Genomic DNA, 18,571 nt, shown 5'->3' with positions numbered 1-18,571 from the left:
ATGCACATTTTTCTTCCTTTAACACTTTCTTCTTCTCCTTTGACTATTTGAGATGATTTAACGAGTAAATTTCTCCACTTTGAGATCAATAAAGTCAATCAATCAAACAATTTGATTAATACATACAATGTTTTCCTAAGCTTAAAAGTAATCTGTAGTTGGTATTTTATCTCAACTGCTCCCGTTCCATGTATCAGATCTCCAAATGACCTTTTTTTTTTTATTCAACTGAACTTTCTGATGAAAGTTGGTGGGGTCACTCTTAGGGTGGCGTCTGATGGACCTACAGTTACTCCACACAAACGCTTTCAAAAAGGTTTGTATTTCCCAAAAATGAGCTCAAACATATATGTATTGAATTAATTGCTTTTCTATTGTTGAGAACATCAAAGACCCAAAATACACTGACATTTATACTTATAGATAGACATTAATGTGTATATAAAAAAAGGGATGAATAACAGCCGATTCCGATGCAAACAGAATAGAATAGAATTTAACTTTATTGTCATTGCACTGTCACAAGTACAAAGCAACGAAATGTGGTTTGCATCTATCCAGAAGTGCTATACAGGATATACATATTATTGCACGTGTATGTACAAGCAAAAAGTAATAGTTAGGGACTGTAAAAAGTTGTGTATAAATATGAATATGGGAGCTTCATGCACAGATTATACAGATTGTACAGAATATACAGGAATGTTAGTAAAAGGATTATATATGTATTTGGGGGTTTATAATACAATATAAATAATGGCAGATAAGATTTACAGATTGTGTACAGATTGTGTATGTGTGTGAGGGGAACAGTCCATATGTTATTATTGTTATTGTATGAGGGGATACACATGCAATATATTATGCCTCCTTAGTATGTACACATATTAGTTTCATTCACCCTCCCATCAATCTATTCAGAAAAATGTAGATTGATTGATGGATATTTTTCCTTTCAGCTACATTGGTGATTATCCTCCTTCAAAAGCAGGAAAATCAAATTTAGAAAATGTTCCCACATATTGCCAAAGTCTATGAATTTAAATTATTGGTGGGGACATGTCCACACCAGTCCTTGAGAAAGTTACGCCTGTTAACTGACTTTATTTTGTCCCTATAATAAATGCTATGCTTAGATGGAGGATGAAGCAGATGAGTTGACAGGTATCTGGTGGCATGCCGGCGTGGAGCGCCTCCCAGTGGAAGGTATTTGAACTGCAGGACGTCTCCCCTCCCTCTGCAGAGAAGGGAGCTCTCCTCTTTTCTGCGACCAGCTCTTGCCTTGACAGCCGACACTGGCGCAGAGTCTGAGCGCAAATCTTTCCCTTATTTTTCTGGCACAAAGCGACCATCCACACTCACAGCCTCCGCTCATCCTCTTCCGGAGAAAAGCGCTGGAGCGGCCTCGTCTAGAATGGGGAACCGAGACGACGAATACGATTTCTTGTTCAAAGGTAAAAATCATAAATAAATAAATAAATAAAGGGCATAAGAATATGTTTACATCCCCTCTCAAAGCAACGTTTTAAGAATGATTGTGCATTTTGTCTTTGTTATTGCTGAGCATGATCATCTGTTGCAGGAATTTCAACACAATCCCGTTACATTACACATATATTTATATATTGGGTAATTAATACGCAACATGCTCTGCTTTTAAAATAAACTTTTATATCAGGACAGTTTTCTTATTTATTTAGAAACACTGGATTATTTACCATTATTTATTGTATTCAGGCCTTTTGGCCTTTACCTGCTGATCAATAACATTCATTCATTGCTACATTAGGAGGACTCACTGCAGCTGCTGCGGTGGAAAAACTTCCCTTTATTTCATGTCTGTCATTCTGACGTTAGGCCTGAAAGGGTGTCGCCGAGTCTGAAGCGGTACCAGCAGGGGCGGAGCTAGAGGGGGGGCCAGTGGTGGCCATGGCCACAACTGTGGCCACCCCTAACATTCTTCCCCCTCTAATACAGATGGTGGCAGCAGTAATACTCTCAAGTGGAATATTCATTTTAATTTTTCATGTATTACTTAATATTTTTTCATGTATTCATAATTTCTTGACAACAAAAACAGTGTGGATAATTATACACATGAATATAGTAACATTAAAGATGATAAGTACAGAATTCATGCTCTTTTCAGAGCTAGATTTTGGGGTAAAGAGAAAATGAAGTGTCTCTGCGAGTCATCTAGGAGTCTTCGGTGAAATCATAGATAACTATTTTAATAAAAACGTATTAAATAATCAATTTATGTTGATATTATTACTTGTAAATATCAGTTTTATGCAGAATGATTATTGATACAGGTAGGTAAATAATGACAAAGGAAAAGATGTTCGCCCCAGAACTCAAACCTGGAATAATTGTATCCACGATACCTTTTATCTTAAAAGCACAGATGTTTAAATATATTGTTAGCAAAAGTTGTAGGAAAGTATAGTTTGTCTTATCTTTGGCCTGACTCTGAGGTTCTGGCGTCTATCCACTTTCGGACACCCCTCAGTTTACATTGGTTATTGCCTGGCCACCCTTATAAAAATGTTTTGGCTACGCCTCTGTACCAGACCCAAGTCCACTGCGCTTGGGGTCCAGAATGGCCTCTTTGATCCTAAAATCAGCTCCTGTGGCACATTAACATCCCGGGCTTGTATAAGCCAGATAGACCGTTTAGATATAACAAAGTATCCTCTGTGGGATGAATAGAGCATCTGCCGGAGGCGAGGAGTCTCTCCCTCCCTCCCTCCTTGTGTTTTCTCCCCCTTGCCGAGCCTTATACCCGTCCGAAACAGGAAGGGCAAGGCGGCCAGAGACTGTGGATTCAGGGGTTGATGAAGCATGTTATCAGCTTCCTGCAGCCCTGAACTGGCCGATGCAGACGGGGACAACAAAGTTGGGCTACGTTTCCTTTTGTTGAGGAAGTAGGGAGAACAAAAAAGGCTCCACCTCTCCTGCTGCTGAGTGAACCATCAGCTTGATCTGTCACACTCAGACTGTATAAGCTTTCACTGCGTGAACAACCCTCCCTCTTTATGAGTTCCAGCATTTCCCTGCAAAGTTAACTGGATTCCTTGCCTTTGTTCCACCTCACATTCAGAGGCGTAGCTAGAAAATTTTAATAAGGGTGGCCACCCCTCACTTAACACTGAGGGTTTGCCGAAAGCAGATAGGTGCCAGAACCTCAGGGTTCCAACAAGAACAAGAACAACATCCATATTTTCTAAATAAAGACAAACTATACTTTCCCACAGCCTTTGATAACAAATAGACACATATATTTAAACATCTGTGCTGAATAATTAAAGGTGTAGAACAGGGGTTTTCAATGTTTTCCAGGCCAAGGACCCCCAAACTGATGGAGAGATGGAGCGGGGACCCGCTAATGATATATATTGTGTGAAATTTGTTAAATCAAGCTGGTCTATAGTCACTTTATTACAGATGGAGTCATGTAGCAAAGTAATTTCTCCCTGGGATTATTAAAGTATTTCTGATTCGGATTCCTAATGTGGATTTAAAGACATTTCAATTAGTGGGAAAATGCAAAAAAAAGTCTAATAACTTTAACTACCCCCATGCAGTACCTCTGTGGACCCCTTAGGGGTCACAGACCCTCTGTTGAAGACCTCCAAGGTAGAGGACAAAATTTCTGGGGCGAACATCTTCTCTATTACTCGATTACATCATTACTAACCTACTTTTACCTACAATTCTTCTGCATAAAATTTATATTTATATGTACTAATATCTACATTAAATGGATTTTTAAGTCATTATTAAAGTAGTTATTTATCTATGATTTCACCGAAGACTCCTAGATGACTTGCAGAGACATAATTGTCTCTTTAATTCATAAAACACAAAAATTTAGTTCTGAAAGAGCATGAATTCTGTATAAATTTATATAATAAGTTTTAGTTGTCAAGTAGTTGTTAATATATGAAAAATTCAAATGTTTAATAAGTTTAAACCTTCCCCTTGGGCGTATTACTGCTGCCACCATCTGTATTAGAGGGGGAAAATGGTATGGGTGGCCACAGGGAGGCCAGTGATTGGCTGAGGGTGGCCATGGCCACCCCTGGCCTCCCATCTAACCCCACCCCTGCTCAATGAATGAATGTAGTGTAAAGCGCTTTGGTCAAGTCTCCTAACTTGAATAAAGGCGCTATATAAGTACATGCCATTTACCCTTTCAGTTAAAGATTATTTTTGCAAATAGTTTAATCTATGGAGTTTTTTTGATTAATTGATTAATAATTGGATAACAAAAGATTCCTTAAAGAAGACTTTTTCCGAAACCAGGTGAAACTAAAACTTTTCCACTTGAGGAGTTCTGGATAGAGCATATTGATTGACAAAAAAAGTTTTTTCTTAAATACAAAGTGTTTGTAATTTTTTTCTTCTTTAAAATGTTGGTATAATTACTGCTCTAAGTGGTTTGTTCTGTCACCTATGAGCATGTTTCAGATTCCCTATACTCCAGTAACGATTAATCGGGTACTACATTAATTTCACGAATATTTTAACAATAGATTAATCACAAGTAATCCAATCAATTGTGTTTAGCCCTAGATTTAACATTTCTTTTTTTTTTAGTTACATATAAAGGTCTGAAAATTTTATTTGTATTTAGCCGACCTAATCCATTTACCACTACTTTGCAGCAATCACTGCTGCAAGACTTTTGGAGAGGGGGTCTGCCACATTATAATAAAATTTATCTCAAGTGAGATTAAATGGAGAACATTATTTCTCACTGTTTAACTGTTTTTATCTTTACAGCAACTCTACCAGTTTTCCTGCTCCATCTGAAAAAAACAAGGCATTCCTACTATATTAATCTACCACTCATGGTGACATGCAGTATAGATGTTTGTCTTCTGCACATGGAATTATACAAGTTGAAAAACAAAGTTCAAATTTTAGGGTCATCTGACCAGAGAACTGTTTTATATATGTTTTGTGTTTCCTACATTGCATAAGAAAAACTACAAACAGAGGTTTGAATTACCCCTTTTCTTTTTTTTTAACAGTGGCTGTCTTGGGCTACATGGTGAAGTAGTTTGTTGCACTGTTGCCTTGCAGAAAGAAGGTTCTGTGTTTGAGTCCCAGCCCTAGGCTCTTCGTAATAATAGTTTGCATGCTCTCCCTGTGCATGTTTGGTTTCCCTCTGCAAAAACATGACTCTTAGGTTTATTGGCATAGACTGGCGACTGGTTCAAAGTGTACCCTGCCTTTCGTCTATAGACTGCTGGAGATAGTTACCAGCCCCACTGGAATCCTGATGATAAGTGGAAGAAAATTGATCGATTGCTTTTTTGCCTCGGTTCAATTTCGGGCAGTTCGTTGGAGTTCATTACTATCATATGTCCTAGTATGGACATTTCCTTCCACCTGACGTGGATTTCAGTAGTTCCTCCAGAGTTGTTTTATCTTTTCTGCTTCTCTGCTAGATGCTTCCCAGACCCAGTCACTGGGAGACTACTGGGCATCAGAGTTACCCTTCTTTATTAACTTTTTTAGCTCCTTTAAGTCATTTGCTCTGTTGCTGTTATCCTAGCGGTCATGGTAGTAAAGAACACACTAGCAGCAATCTACTAGCCCCGTGAGACCATCCTGATCTCGCGAGCTTTCAAGGTTTCACTCGCAGATCAGTCTGGCTACTTTCCGTTAAAGAAAATTTGGAGCAGTTCACCAAACGAACGTCCAATCAGCGTTGTCTTTGAGGCGGGTTGAGGTGTGACGCAACGAGAAGCGTGACCGTTCAGTCTAAAGAACATGGCGGCTTCAGCCGATGAAACTAGCATTAGCGTGGCTATCGAGCAAGTTTTATCGGAATTACAGAGTATTTCTTTACTGAAAGAAGAGCAAAACACTGCTCTGGAGGCTTTTCTCAGAGGAAAAGATGTTTTTGCTCTTCTCCCGACTGGTTTCGGCAAGAGTTTGATCTATCAATTGGCTCCTCCTCGTCGTTGCTCTGTTAGTACATCATATGCTTTGTTGATCTGATTGGTTTATTTGGCCCGTCTATCACCAACATAGGCCAATCAGCTAACCAGTATTTTCACCCCTTCCCAAAATTACTTCAACGGAAGGTTTCCAGATGGATATGCGGAGCAAGGTTAGCAATCTACTGCAACCACCGAAGGCTCACTCCAGACTACTTTGTCCCTATTGTGGACAGCTCCACAGCTGCGTCTCAATTCACATCCTCTCTCATAATATTAATAGCTTTTAATTTGTTCCTTTTCTCTCTGAATCTACAGTCATCTCCCTTGTTTTGTTCACATTTAGAATTAGACGATTGCTCTCACATTATGACATAAATTGGTTCCTCAGCTCCCTGAACTCTGCTTCTTGTCCATATCTAATGCATCCAGTGCCTGCAGAGTCATCCAGGAGTTTCTGCAGATGACATGACCATCCCCTGCGGTGGTCCTGTGCTGCTGAATACCTGATTAGAAAGTTGACCCTTAAGCCAAGGACCTCTCTTGGACCTTCATGTAATGGGATGTAAGGAAAACAACTTTATGGTGACTGTGAACTGTTCACTGAGTTTTCTTTGGTACCTGAACAAGGCAGGAGGTCTTTAACATCACTGGAACTACCTCATGGGTTGAAGAGTTGCTGTAGAATCTCACGGAGCTGTTTGGCATGGGCTCTCAGGACTCTGGGGCTGACACCATCTGGACCTGGTGCCATGTTGTGATTGGGTCTCTCTAGCTGCCTCTTTAATTGTCTTCTAGCAGTAGACAGTTGTGAGGGAGCAGTACAATTTTTTGATTTGGTTGAGAACACCACATAGAAGCAGGAGGGTCCTTGGTAGAGGTGGAAAATAAAGCATTAGTGTAAAAGAGAAACTTAGGGTCAAAGGAGGCTGGGATTTCCGTTTGACTGTAGATAGGAGAGAAGAATGCTGATCTTTTTCCTGAAATTCACTCGTTCAAGAATATTATCTGTCCAGACCTCAGTCTATCCTATCCCCCTTTCTGCTGTCAGTCGCTGACCACATACTGTATCTCTGATATTGTTCTGCCAGTGCTTGCTTTAAGGCTCCTTGCTTCGCATTGATTCTGTATTGTTCCCAGTAATTCCCTGTCTCCCTTCCTGGATGCTCTTTTCTCCTGTTCAGCAGTTCCTTCATATCGCTAATCTAAGGTCTATTACTGTTGAAGTATTTCACTTTTTGGGTGAAGATGGTGTTTTATATATAAAATTATTATATAGTCAGTTACACACACTTTCATTACATTGATGGCTTCTCATATTGCATTCAAGTCTGAAGCCTCAAGAAAGCCTCTCAGAGCTTCTTGACCTCCCTGTTACCATTTTCTTATCTTACATGAAGGTTGCCTGTTGGAAGTCAAAGTTGGAAGTCTAGCAGAGATTGAAATCCCCAGTTATTGCCACAATGCATCTGGCTGTTGTGTCTGTAGCTCAGCACAAACTAAACTGATAACATTATGCACAGTGACAACAACAGAAGTTGGAATGTAAACAGTTAATGTAAAACAACACTAGTGAACTCTCCTGGTAAATAATGTTAATGAAAAATAACTGCCAAAAATGAGAGTAGCAGCTTTACATAATAACTGCCTTAATAACTGCATTCTATTTTTTTTATATTAAATGTAACTGCACTAGTTACCTTTTACATATCAAGAATGCTGTTACGTTACTTGCAGTCTAACAAAGTGAAAAATTCTTCAACTTGATCAATCAAAGCAACTTTTTATAAGCACACTCTCTCTGAAGTAGGTTGCTGTAATGCATGTTTAAAAAAAAACATCAAAAAACTGAAATAAATTTATCTTTGTTTAATGTTATTGCAAAATGTGCTTAGTTTTTTTGAAATTGCTTGAAAAGCATATTTTTTTTAGCTTCATGACTATTTCATAGCTATTCAAAGCCTCTCAATGTGCAAAAATATAGTTCCAAATCATCTAATTTACTTTATTGTTCTTTTATTATAAACAAAAAACATGATCCTATCTACATACATATATTGAAACTCACTTGTCTCATCACACACACTAAAGTGATGCAAATTCTTATACGTTTTCAAATGTGCGTTCCTTATGAATATGAAACTTCTAATATTAGTTTATTGAACTTCCAGTTGAATTTAAACTTTCAATAACTGGAAAGTTTATCAAAATTTTCAACATTTTAGATAATAAAAAATAACTACACAGGCCTTTGACTTTTAACAAGTTACTTGGATTGTCCTGTAACTGAGTGGCTAATCCAGTTACTTTTTTGGAGAAGTAACTAATAAATATAACTACTTAATTTAAGTAATGTTCCCAACATTGACAGCCAACAGTTCTACATCTGGGCTGCAGAAACAAAACCTCTCAGTAAAATATCCTGGATGACACAATCTGTTTCTCATCAGCACTGCCAACCCATCTGTTTTGCATTTTCCAGCTTTCTTTAAATCTCTGCCTGCTTGTATAAGCAGAAAACTTGACAGAAACACAAGGGAGTCAGTGATATGATCCTGCTGCTATGTTTTAGTAAAACACATAATACTGCATTCTCAATATTGTGGTTGTGTCCATGTTGGGGCTTGGGGTTCTTCTAACTTATTTTCTTCTTATATCACATTACCCATAATAATTGATTAAAAGAGATGGCTCAAATATCCTCCTCCTCCTCTCTTTTTTCCTTGCTCCTGTTGCAAATCCTTGGCACCTCCTTTTAAAATCAGCTTGGACTTGCATAGGTAGTTGAAGTATTATTTCAGCTTTTGAGATTTTAGGAAGCTGCTTCTTGGTGTAAAAAACAATTCTCTATGGCTAGTGCATAAAACAAATGTCAAAAAATCAAAAGATAGTCACAAAAATCATTTCCACTGTACAATGTCCAACACCACAGGTAAAAAGTTTGCTTACTTCTAAAGTAACTTTGAGTGCAACATCTTTCCCCTGGGTTTTTATTTAGCAGTTTTGGAGCAAAGGAGGGTAAATAAAAATGTATGATACATTTTCTAGGATTTAATTTGAAGAACCAAAACATTTATTCATATCATTTCACTTCATAACTTCTACAGGAAATAAATAGGATAGTTTTCCTTTTTTATCTGCATTTGTCACATAGCCGCCCTAAATACACTGGAGTCTGTTATTGCCATCTTTTTAAAGTTTAAGGGGTTTTCAGCAAAACCTCTACAAGGCGCTGTTTTCTAATATATACTATAGTCCAAGTCACAGATAACTTTTAATTACTGTAATATTAAATAAAGGGAAAAACTATTGAAATTCTGCAGTTAAAATCAAGGCATTTTTTACCCTGAGTGTTTTGCCTTCCTATTTGACATTCCCAGCAGTGCTGACAGCAAGACTTTAACCAGCTCTTCTGTTTAAAGAGCCCACCTTCTTGTTTTAACGCCACAATAACATAATCTGTTATTCTTTTTCTCTATAGTTGTGTTAATTGGAGACTCAGGCGTTGGGAAGAGCAACCTGCTCTCTAGATTCACACGAAACGAGTTCAATCTTGAGAGCAAGAGCACCATTGGGGTGGAGTTTGCCACTCGCAGCATCCAGGTGGATGGGAAGACGATAAAGGCTCAGATTTGGGATACAGCAGGACAGGAACGCTACAGAGCCATTACTTCAGCGTAAGTCTGATGAACATCTCTGGCAACAGAATCGTTTAACAAACTGAAATTGTAGATGAATTACAAAGAGATGCTTTAAGAACTGCATCTACCTGGGAGAAAAATGTCCACTTTGTAATAGTGAGTACTTCTGCATTAAGGGATGTTTTGTCAGTTGTTTGTAATCATTTATGTGAACACAATAGCAAGGAGGAAGAACACCAACAATGATTTTAGAGAACCTGTTGTTGATATTCATCAACTTGGGAACCAATAAAAATCAAACAGGAAGTCAGTCCATTTTTGATTATGATGCAGAAGCAGAGACTTTTTAAAAACACTCCATACTAATGTCACATCTTAAATATTTCTAATGTTTTGAATAAGTACGATTATCTGAAACACCAAACTTAATATATAACAGTAATGGGAGCATCATGTCAAGGGGCAGCTTTTTCCAGGAGGTGCAGAGTTGAAGGGAAGCTCAATTCTTAAAAAACAAAACAAAAAACTGTTAGTAGATCATAAAGAAGAGTCAGATTGCTGGTTGTAAAATATTACAAAACCGTGTAGAAAATGCTTTCCAGTTCTCATTATTGTAGTGCTTTGAGCTGTTCTATCACATAAAATATATATATTTTTTTATTTTATTTGATCCCACATTGGAGAAATTCACCTCTGGATTTAACCCATCCACTTGTGGATCAGTGGGCTGCCATGGTGGGGCTCCCAGGGAGCAATGTGGGGTTAAAGGTTTTGCTCAGAGACCCACAGTGTCAGTCTGTGGTAGTGGGGCTCAAACTCAGAACCTCAGGATTCTAAAATCTATGCCCTAACCACTAGGCCACCACTCCCCATTTAAATCCCAATTAAATCCACTGAAGTTTAGAGAAAAAGTAAGAAGTCATTGAAAATTTTAGAAAAACGAACAATTAAATAAGGTCATTTAAAAACATAGCTGTTTAAAAATGCAGTCATCAATTGCAGTTTTATTTGAAAGGACCTACTTTCTCGTCTTTAAAAAAAAACAACAACCTGATAGCATGCTTTATATTTGCAGAAGTGATGGCTAGCAACATGTCTTAATAAATTGTATTTAAACAGACACAACTAAAGTAGAGAAGTTTGGCCCAAACTCACAGCCCTGCGTGACCAATGCATAGCACACCCACTGCGATGGACAGATGATGATGCTGGCTTATTTTCCAGACATACGACCTGTGCTCTCTGCGCTCATCTGGTCAGCAAAAACGAATAAATCCACAAAAAGGAAAGACCTCAGATCTCAATGAGATAAAAGCAACATTAAAAATATGTAGCAGCCTAGATTTATCCCCTACTTCTATAAGCAGTGGATGTAAGGAGCTCTAACAGTAGATGAAAAGTTCATGACAAACCTGCCATTTAATTTCAAGGTGTCCTCCTGGAATTTATGTCTCGTTTGATTTTTCTTCCAAAATTTTGACCTTATCAAAAACTTTGTTAGGAACAGATTTTTAATTATCATAAACACTATAGTTCAAACTAAAGATTTTTTATTCAAACAAACCCTTTGCTATTGGTGAAAATATTATATTAAAGTTTGTATGAAAAAAATTCAAGCAGTGAGTATAAATGGGTTCGGATTGAAGGCAGTAAAAAAAAAAAAAGTAAAGGCTCTAAGAAAGTAGGAGGTCTGACACACCTCATCCCTTTAACTTGTTGCCTTTGTTCACGTTCCAGATACTACAGAGGAGCAGTGGGGGCGCTGCTAGTGTACGACATAGCTAAACATCTGACCTATGAGAATGTGGAGCGCTGGCTGAAGGAGCTGAGGGACCATGCTGACAACAACATCGTTATCATGCTGGTTGGGAACAAAAGCGACCTGCGCCACCTCAGGGCTGTGCCCACAGATGAAGCACGGGCCTTTGCAGGTAACAGAAGAGAGTTGACCGTGAGTGGAAATAGTTTATTTCACTGAGTGGTTGACGTAATAAAACATTATGTTTGTAAACCCGCAGAGAAGAACAATCTGTCATTCATTGAGACCTCAGCTTTGGACTCAACAAACGTGGAAGAAGCCTTCAAGAATATTCTTACAGGTATGTTATCAGACTTTACACTCAAAACATCAGGATTAAGAAAAGAAAAAGAATAAAACAAGCCATACACAAGCACATCTTACAGTGGGAGCTGTTATAAGATCAGGAAGTATTTTTGTTTTAGCTCTTGAGATTATTTGTGGGTTATAATCTCTGGCCTGTCCTAAAAACAATGCAACAGCTGTTAAACCTACAGTTCCTCTTTTAAACATCTGATCAGAGCCCAATCACTTGCAGTAAGAGGCAACATTACACCAATTAAGATTGTTGTTTTTTTTTGTTTCCTATTTTTAGAATTCTCTCTTCCTTAAAATGTTCTGACAAAAATTTGCAGGTATTAAACTTCAGCCTCTTTAACTGTGCAAAGTCTGAGAAAATATGTTGGTGACACTGTGGTTAGGCTCCTTTCACTCTTCAAATAAAAATCTTTTTCTCATCTCTATGTTTGATCTTTGATTAAATACCCTTTTTCATAATACAGCTGTAGAATGTATTAAAAGCACTCAACTAATTGTTAGTTAATTGTCAGCAGGATTATAGTGAGGATTCAATGCCAGTGTATAATTTTGTTCTTAGTCTTATATTAAATATGGCACTACAACAAACACCACATACACATGGTGATTTAGTTTTGATTCAAGACTATCAGAATAAAAGCGTTTTTGACATCAATTCATATAAAACATTTCACATTTTTATTTGTAAAAAGACTCAAAACCAAGAATCCCTGTTTATACAATTTGTGTTGGTGTGTAAAACAAGATCCCACTAAAATACACTTAAGTTTGTGGTTGTAATGGAAAAAACTGTGGGAAAACTACAAAGCATAAGAATATTCATGCACTGCAAGGTATAAAATGTAATAAGGTTACCTTACTGAAAACTGCCCACTTACTTTCATTAAAATTATCATGACATTAATTTATGTTAATAAGGGCTGTGCATGTCGACAGCTATTTTATTTATTATTTTCTTGCACAAAGCACATTTAATATCAGGTGAGTAAATAAAAGAATTTTAGAGCAACTGTGATACTTCAGCTTTCTGGCTGCTATTGGTGCCCCAGAGCACGGGTCTGTGTGAATGACTGAAAATAGTGTAGAGTGATTTTGAGACTTGATAAACATCATAGAAGCACAGGTCATTTACCTAATTTCTATTTATTAAAGGGAAAAAAACAGCCAAACCTACCCAGACTAGTGTGAAAATATAGTTGATCCTGATGAAAACGGATGGATTAAAATTAAAAATGGATGAAAATTAATTTTCACAAGCCACACTCAGAAATCACTTATATAGAACCTAAATGACAAAATGACATTCACTTGTTCTAAATAAATTCTAGAACAGGTGACAAACCAGGCTATTAACATCCAGTTGTTTGGATCTTCATTAGGCTCAGTACTTTATTGAAAATATTCAGCAGACTGAGAAGACAAACCATTTTTTAAAAAGTGCCATTACATCCAACATAAAAGTAGGAGAGCATTCTATAAACATAGGATCATTGCAGCAGTTAGACTCGGTAGTGATGGTGTAATGGCAGGAGTGTGTTAAGATCTGAGCCACTTGCCATAATACAGGTGCTGGTCATAAAATTAGAATATCATGAAAAAGTAGATTGATTTCAGTAATTTCATTTAAAAAGTGAAACTTGTATATTATATTCATACATTACATACAAACTCATATATTTCAGATGTTTATTTTGTTTAATTTTGATGATTACAAATGACAACAAATGAAAATCTCAAATTCATCATATCAGAAAATTAGAATATTACTGAAGACCAATAAAAACAAAGGATTTATAGAAATGTTGGCCAACTGAAAAGTATGAACATGAAAAGTATGAGCATGTACAGCACTCAGTATTTAGTTGGGCCTCCTTTGGCCTGTATTACTGCAGCAATGCGGCGTGGCATGGAGTCGATCAGTCTGTGGCACTGCTCAGGTGTTATGATAGCCCAGGTTGCTCTAATAGTGGCTTTTAGCTCTTCTGAATTGTTGGGTCTGGTGTATTGCATCTTCTTCTTCACAATACCCCATAGATTTTCTATGGGGTTAAGGTCAGGAGAGTTTGCTGGCCAATTAAGAACAGGGATACCATGGTCCTTCAACCAGGTACTGGTAGCTTTGGCACTGTGTGCAGGTGCCAAGTCCTGTTGGAAAATGAAATCTGCATCTCCAAAAAGTTGGTCAGCTGCAGGAAGCATGAAGTGCTCTAAAACTTCCTGGTATGTGGCTGCGTTGACCCTGGACCTCAGAAAACACAATGGACCAACACCAGCAGACGACATGGCACCCCAAACCATCACTGACTGTGGAAAGTTTACACTGGACTTCAAGCAACGTGGATGAAGTGCCTCTCTTCTTTTCCTCCAGACTCTGGGACCTTGATTTCCAAAGGAAATGCAAAATTTACTTTCATCAGAGAACATGACTTTGGACCACTCACCAGCAGTCCAGTCCTGTTTCTCTTTAGCCCAGGCAAGACGCTTCTGACGCTGTCTGTGGTTCAAGAGTGGCTTGACACAAGGAATGCGACAGCAGAAACCCATGTCTTTCATACGTCTGTGTGTGGTGGTTCTTGAAGCACTCACTCCAGCTGCAGTCCACTCTTTGTGAATCTCCCCCACATTTTTGAATGGGTTTTGTTTCACAATCCTCTCCAGGGTGCGGTTATCTCTCTTGCTTGTACACTTTTTTCGACCACATCTTTTCCTTCCCTTCGCCTCTCTATTAATGTGCTTGGACACTGAGCTCTGTGAACAGCCAGCCTCTTTAGCGATGACCTTTTGTGTCTTGCCCTCCTTGTGCAAGGTGTCGATGGTCGTCTTTTGGACAACTGTCAAGTCAGCAGTCTTCCACATGATTGTGTAGCCTATAGAACTAGACTGAAAGACCATTTAAAGGCTTTTGCAGGTGGTTTGAGTTAATTAGCTGATTAGAGTGTGGCACCAGGGGCCATCAATTTTGAACCTTTTCACAATATTCTAATTTTCTGATATGATGAATTTGAGATTTTCATTTGTTGTCATTTGTAATCATCAAAATTAAACAAAATAAACATCTGAAATATATGAGTTTGTATGTAATGTATGAATATAATATACAAGTTTCACTTTTTAAATGGAATTACTGAAATCAATCTACTTTTTCATGATATTCTAATTTTATGACCAGCACCTGTACATGGAATGATACTGTACCCTCTGCCAGATAAAAGGAATATCTCTGACCAGCAGTTTATCAACTGAATCAGACATGGTTTATGCAGCAGATAATGATTCACTGGATGTCGTGAGAGAGTGGAGGATGAGAATGGCTGGTGTATAGTGAGATTCCGCAATAAATGCAAAACTCTCTGCAGGTTCTTGTCTTTGTCGTCCGCTCTATTCAGCTGGCTTTTGAAACACACTGGGTAACGCAATAGTTAATTTTACTAGTAACTAGTTACTTTTATTGTGGAGTAACTCAGTTAGTAACTCAGTTACTTTTTGGGAGAAGTAACTACGGTAGTAACTATAACTAATTACTTTTTCAAAGTAACGTGCCCAATACTGCTAATAAATACAATTCAAATTCATTTGAAAGCACAGGATATCGACTTTGTTATTCAAATATGTTTGATGAACTGATTTTCAACAAAAAAAATCTTTATAGGATAAATATTTTTCAAACCACTGTGTCTTTAGATATTTATGTCTCTATTTGAGGATTTAACCTTCTGGAGGCTTAGACCTAGACCTCTGCAGGACAAAGAGACCCCTATTTCATTGTTCTGTTTAATTCTATCTCTATTCTCCCACTCTGCAGAATCTGTTATGCTCCCTCTGTTTTTTCTCAGAGTAGCTTTGCCTCGTCTGTTCCTGTTTGGCTGTGACACCATCCTGGAGAGAAATATCAGCTATGCTGCTGCCATCAACACCCTTGTTTATAGATGTTCGAGATCTGCCTGTTTTTCAGTGTAGTCCTGTTTCTCTGACTGTGACTAACTGTATGTGCTCCCCTTCATCCTCTGAAATGGGCGCTGGCTCGGTGCTTGCCTGCCGGGCTGTTTCCTGGATGGTGCCGCCGTTTACAGTTGCCTTTTGTATCTCTGCTTGTCTCCTTGAACCCCAGTCGGCCTCGGCAGATGGTCGCTCACTCTGAGCCTGGTTCTGCTGGAGGTTTCTTCCTGTTAAAAGGAAGTTTTTCCTCTCCACTGTCACTACAATCATGCTTATTGTGAGGGATTGCCTTCCAGTCAATGAGTCGATGCAATCAACTGGTTTTCCGTAGATAGAAAACTTTGATTCAATTTGACTGTATGATCTGGTGAACTGTAAAGTGCCTTGAGATGACATGTATTTTGAATTGGCGCTATATAAATAAACTGAATTGAACCACTGTAGCACCTGGAATGCTGTTTTTAGTTCCCAGAATAGCTGCTGTTTATATTTGGTCAAAATGTTTCTCACTGTATGATTCATTAAGGTGCAGTTCTGTGTTTCACTGCTGTAGAATAGAGACTTTGCATGCCTAACTTCCTCTTACCAAGCTTATTTCCCTTTCCAGTTTAGCGATGCAGTATTTTAGGTATCCTGTGGTCAGGAAGGGTTAACCTTACAAAGGTGCAAACAGGATATTAACAGTCTTCTCTGTTTTATCTATTCCATAAAACAGAAATCTACCGGATTGTATCGCAGAAACAGATTGCTGAGCGATCTGCCCACGACGAGTCCCCAGGAAACAACGTGGTGGACATCAGCGTCCCTCCGACCACGGATGGACAGAGAGGGAGCAAGCTGCAGTGCTGTCAGAACCTGTAACCTCCCAGAAAACCGTCCTGCCTCACCTGGGCCGATTATTAAATGAGATCCACTAGTGTTGATGTGCTTTCAATTATGCTGGGTGCAATAAGTCAGAAGCAGCACTTTTTTTTTTTTTTTTTTAAATCAGTTCCATTCACAGATTTCAAGTAGTAATCTGACCCAGGTATGGTCAGAAACCCCCCTGGCCCAAAAACAGGACTGAGGGTAAACACAGAGCAGCTATCAGTTAGTTAGCACAACAGTGTAGCAGAATAGCCTCGTCTGAGACCCTGTGTGACTCCACATCTATTTGGTAGAATCAGGCACAAACTAAGGGCCCGGGTTTGAAGTCCTGCCGGTTTCACTTGGATCAGCAGTCCTGTCTTTGGGCCCCTCTCCTTCAGTAATCATCCCAGAAGTGGTTGTGATGCTACTGACGCTTACTTTGTTTTGTGTAAAATAAATTTTGTTTCTGTTTGTTTGGTTTTGATAGCTTGTCTGCTGACATACATTATATTAATGCCATTGAATTAAATTTTACAATATTACTTTGCAGCGTGCTTTCTTTAAATATACATATAAATGAACATACAGTCCTTGCGTGACACATTTTATGATTGCTTCACAAATGGGACTGCAGATGAATTAAGATTGAAGTAGGAAGCTATTTCTGTTAGAAGGGTTAAAAGAAAGGTTAGTCTCTCGAATGGTTTTATAGCACTTTCAGTAAGTTTAGAAAGCATATTTTGTCGCTTTCCCCACATCTGAATAGACTCAGAAGCATGAGGATAAAATGTGAGTCTTATGACACGATCTTTTCTCTAGAGTTTGGACTTCAGAAGCCACAGTCCTACATTCATTATCTAACTTGCTTACTGATCTTTTAAGAGCTACTGCTAAAACTTTTTCACGTTAAATACGCCGAATTAAAATATCAATGACAACATGATACATTATTTGAAGAGCACAGGACATTAGATTGTCCAGTGGATAAAAAGAAAAAAGGCTTCTGTGTATCTCTTTTACTCAAATATGTTATATAAGAAAATATGATTGTATAGAACGATTGCGCAAAATATTGTATAAAGCTCCTAAAGCATAAAAAAAAAATCCTTGTGATTTGAAGGTAAAGACACTAAGCAATTTGTTAACAACCCTGTTAAAAGTTTAAAGAGCCTAAATATAATCTTTTCATTAATTTGAACTATTGCAGAAATACATTTGAGTCCAAGCTTTATTCAATCTGCATATATTCAGTTGGAAATATATTATTTGATATATATATATATATATATTTATATATACACATGCTAAAGCATTTATGTATAGATTTATGCTTTATATTACATCTAAATAATCAAAAGTTTCTAATTTATTGGTTAGGATCGGCAAATTCTTTTATTTTACAGACCATTACCATGCAAAACCTACTTTTTTTAAAGGGCTTAAACAATGTTATACAACTCTGCCATTGAATCCTCCCCATACTGGTGTTTTGTTTGATTCCTATATGTCTCAGTAAGCGAAATTCCGCTCTCTGATCAGCAGCTCTTCCCAGGCCTACATAGAGCATTGTTTACCTGTTCCCTCCAGAAGGCCACTAGCTTGACCATGCCTCGCCTGTCCCGTTATCACCTCCCCCTTTTGTGATTGGAGAGCTGTGATTTGAGGTAAAACGAAATTTTTCAGGTTCCATGTAAGACTGTGTCTCTTTTAGTATGTGATTTGCACAGCGACAGCAACTGTTCATGAAAATGCTTTTTTTAGGGCTGTAAGAGGTCTCTGAATTCTTAAAGGAGAGCGTAATTGTGGTGTGATGTAGCATCTTTAAATGGGTGGAGTCGAGGCGGATACTTCTACTACACTGGGAATATAGTAAGGAAAAATAGTAACCGAAACAACTAATATCCCATTAGAATAAAATACTCTGTAATTAAAAAAGGCTATATTTGATCAGATTTATGCCTGTACTTGATTTTGGAAGGCTTAAAAAGGCAGAAGAGGAAACCTTCAAAGTTTTCTAGTTTTTAAAAAAGGTTCTTAACCGATCCAACATTTAAACCAGCATTGATGATTTTCCA

The 18,571-nt window shown here is 38.0% G+C and overlaps 1 protein-coding gene across 1 annotated transcript; it reads left to right on the top strand.

Annotated features, from left to right (window-relative positions):
* The first annotated feature begins 1,230 nt into the window (after positions 1–1,230).
* On the top strand, positions 1,231–17,038 carry LOC119774074 (ras-related protein Rab-11B). The gene is made up of 5 exons (XM_038271385.1): positions 1,231–1,454; positions 9,436–9,631; positions 11,333–11,526; positions 11,614–11,694; positions 16,363–17,038. Exons 1-5 carry the CDS (start codon positions 1,415–1,417, stop codon positions 16,506–16,508), a joined length of 657 nt encoding a protein of 218 aa, XP_038127313.1. The 5' UTR covers positions 1,231–1,414; the 3' UTR covers positions 16,509–17,038.
* Positions 17,039–18,571: the final 1,533 nt, after the last annotated feature.

This window comes from Cyprinodon tularosa, unplaced genomic scaffold (genome assembly GCF_016077235.1).
Source record: "Cyprinodon tularosa strain WSP-4 unplaced genomic scaffold, ASM1607723v1 ctg12, whole genome shotgun sequence".
NCBI classification, from domain to species: domain Eukaryota; kingdom Metazoa; phylum Chordata; class Actinopteri; order Cyprinodontiformes; family Cyprinodontidae; genus Cyprinodon; species Cyprinodon tularosa.
The sequence above is the reverse complement of the archived record's forward strand: the minus strand, read 5'-3'. Positions and strand labels throughout refer to the sequence as shown.

What these genes read in the sequence shown, in the direction of transcription:
- LOC119774074 (XM_038271385.1), top strand. Translation starts at nt 1,415, where the DNA reads ATGGGGAACCGAGACGACGAATACGATTTCTTGTTCAAAG. An exon ending in ATACGATTTCTTGTTCAAAG is followed by an intron (nt 1,455 to 9,435) that starts GTAAAAATCATA and finishes TTTTCTCTATAG; the next exon opens with TTGTGTTAATTGGAGACTCA. An exon ending in TGAAGCACGGGCCTTTGCAG is followed by an intron (nt 11,527 to 11,613) that starts GTAACAGAAGAG and finishes GTAAACCCGCAG; the next exon opens with AGAAGAACAATCTGTCATTC.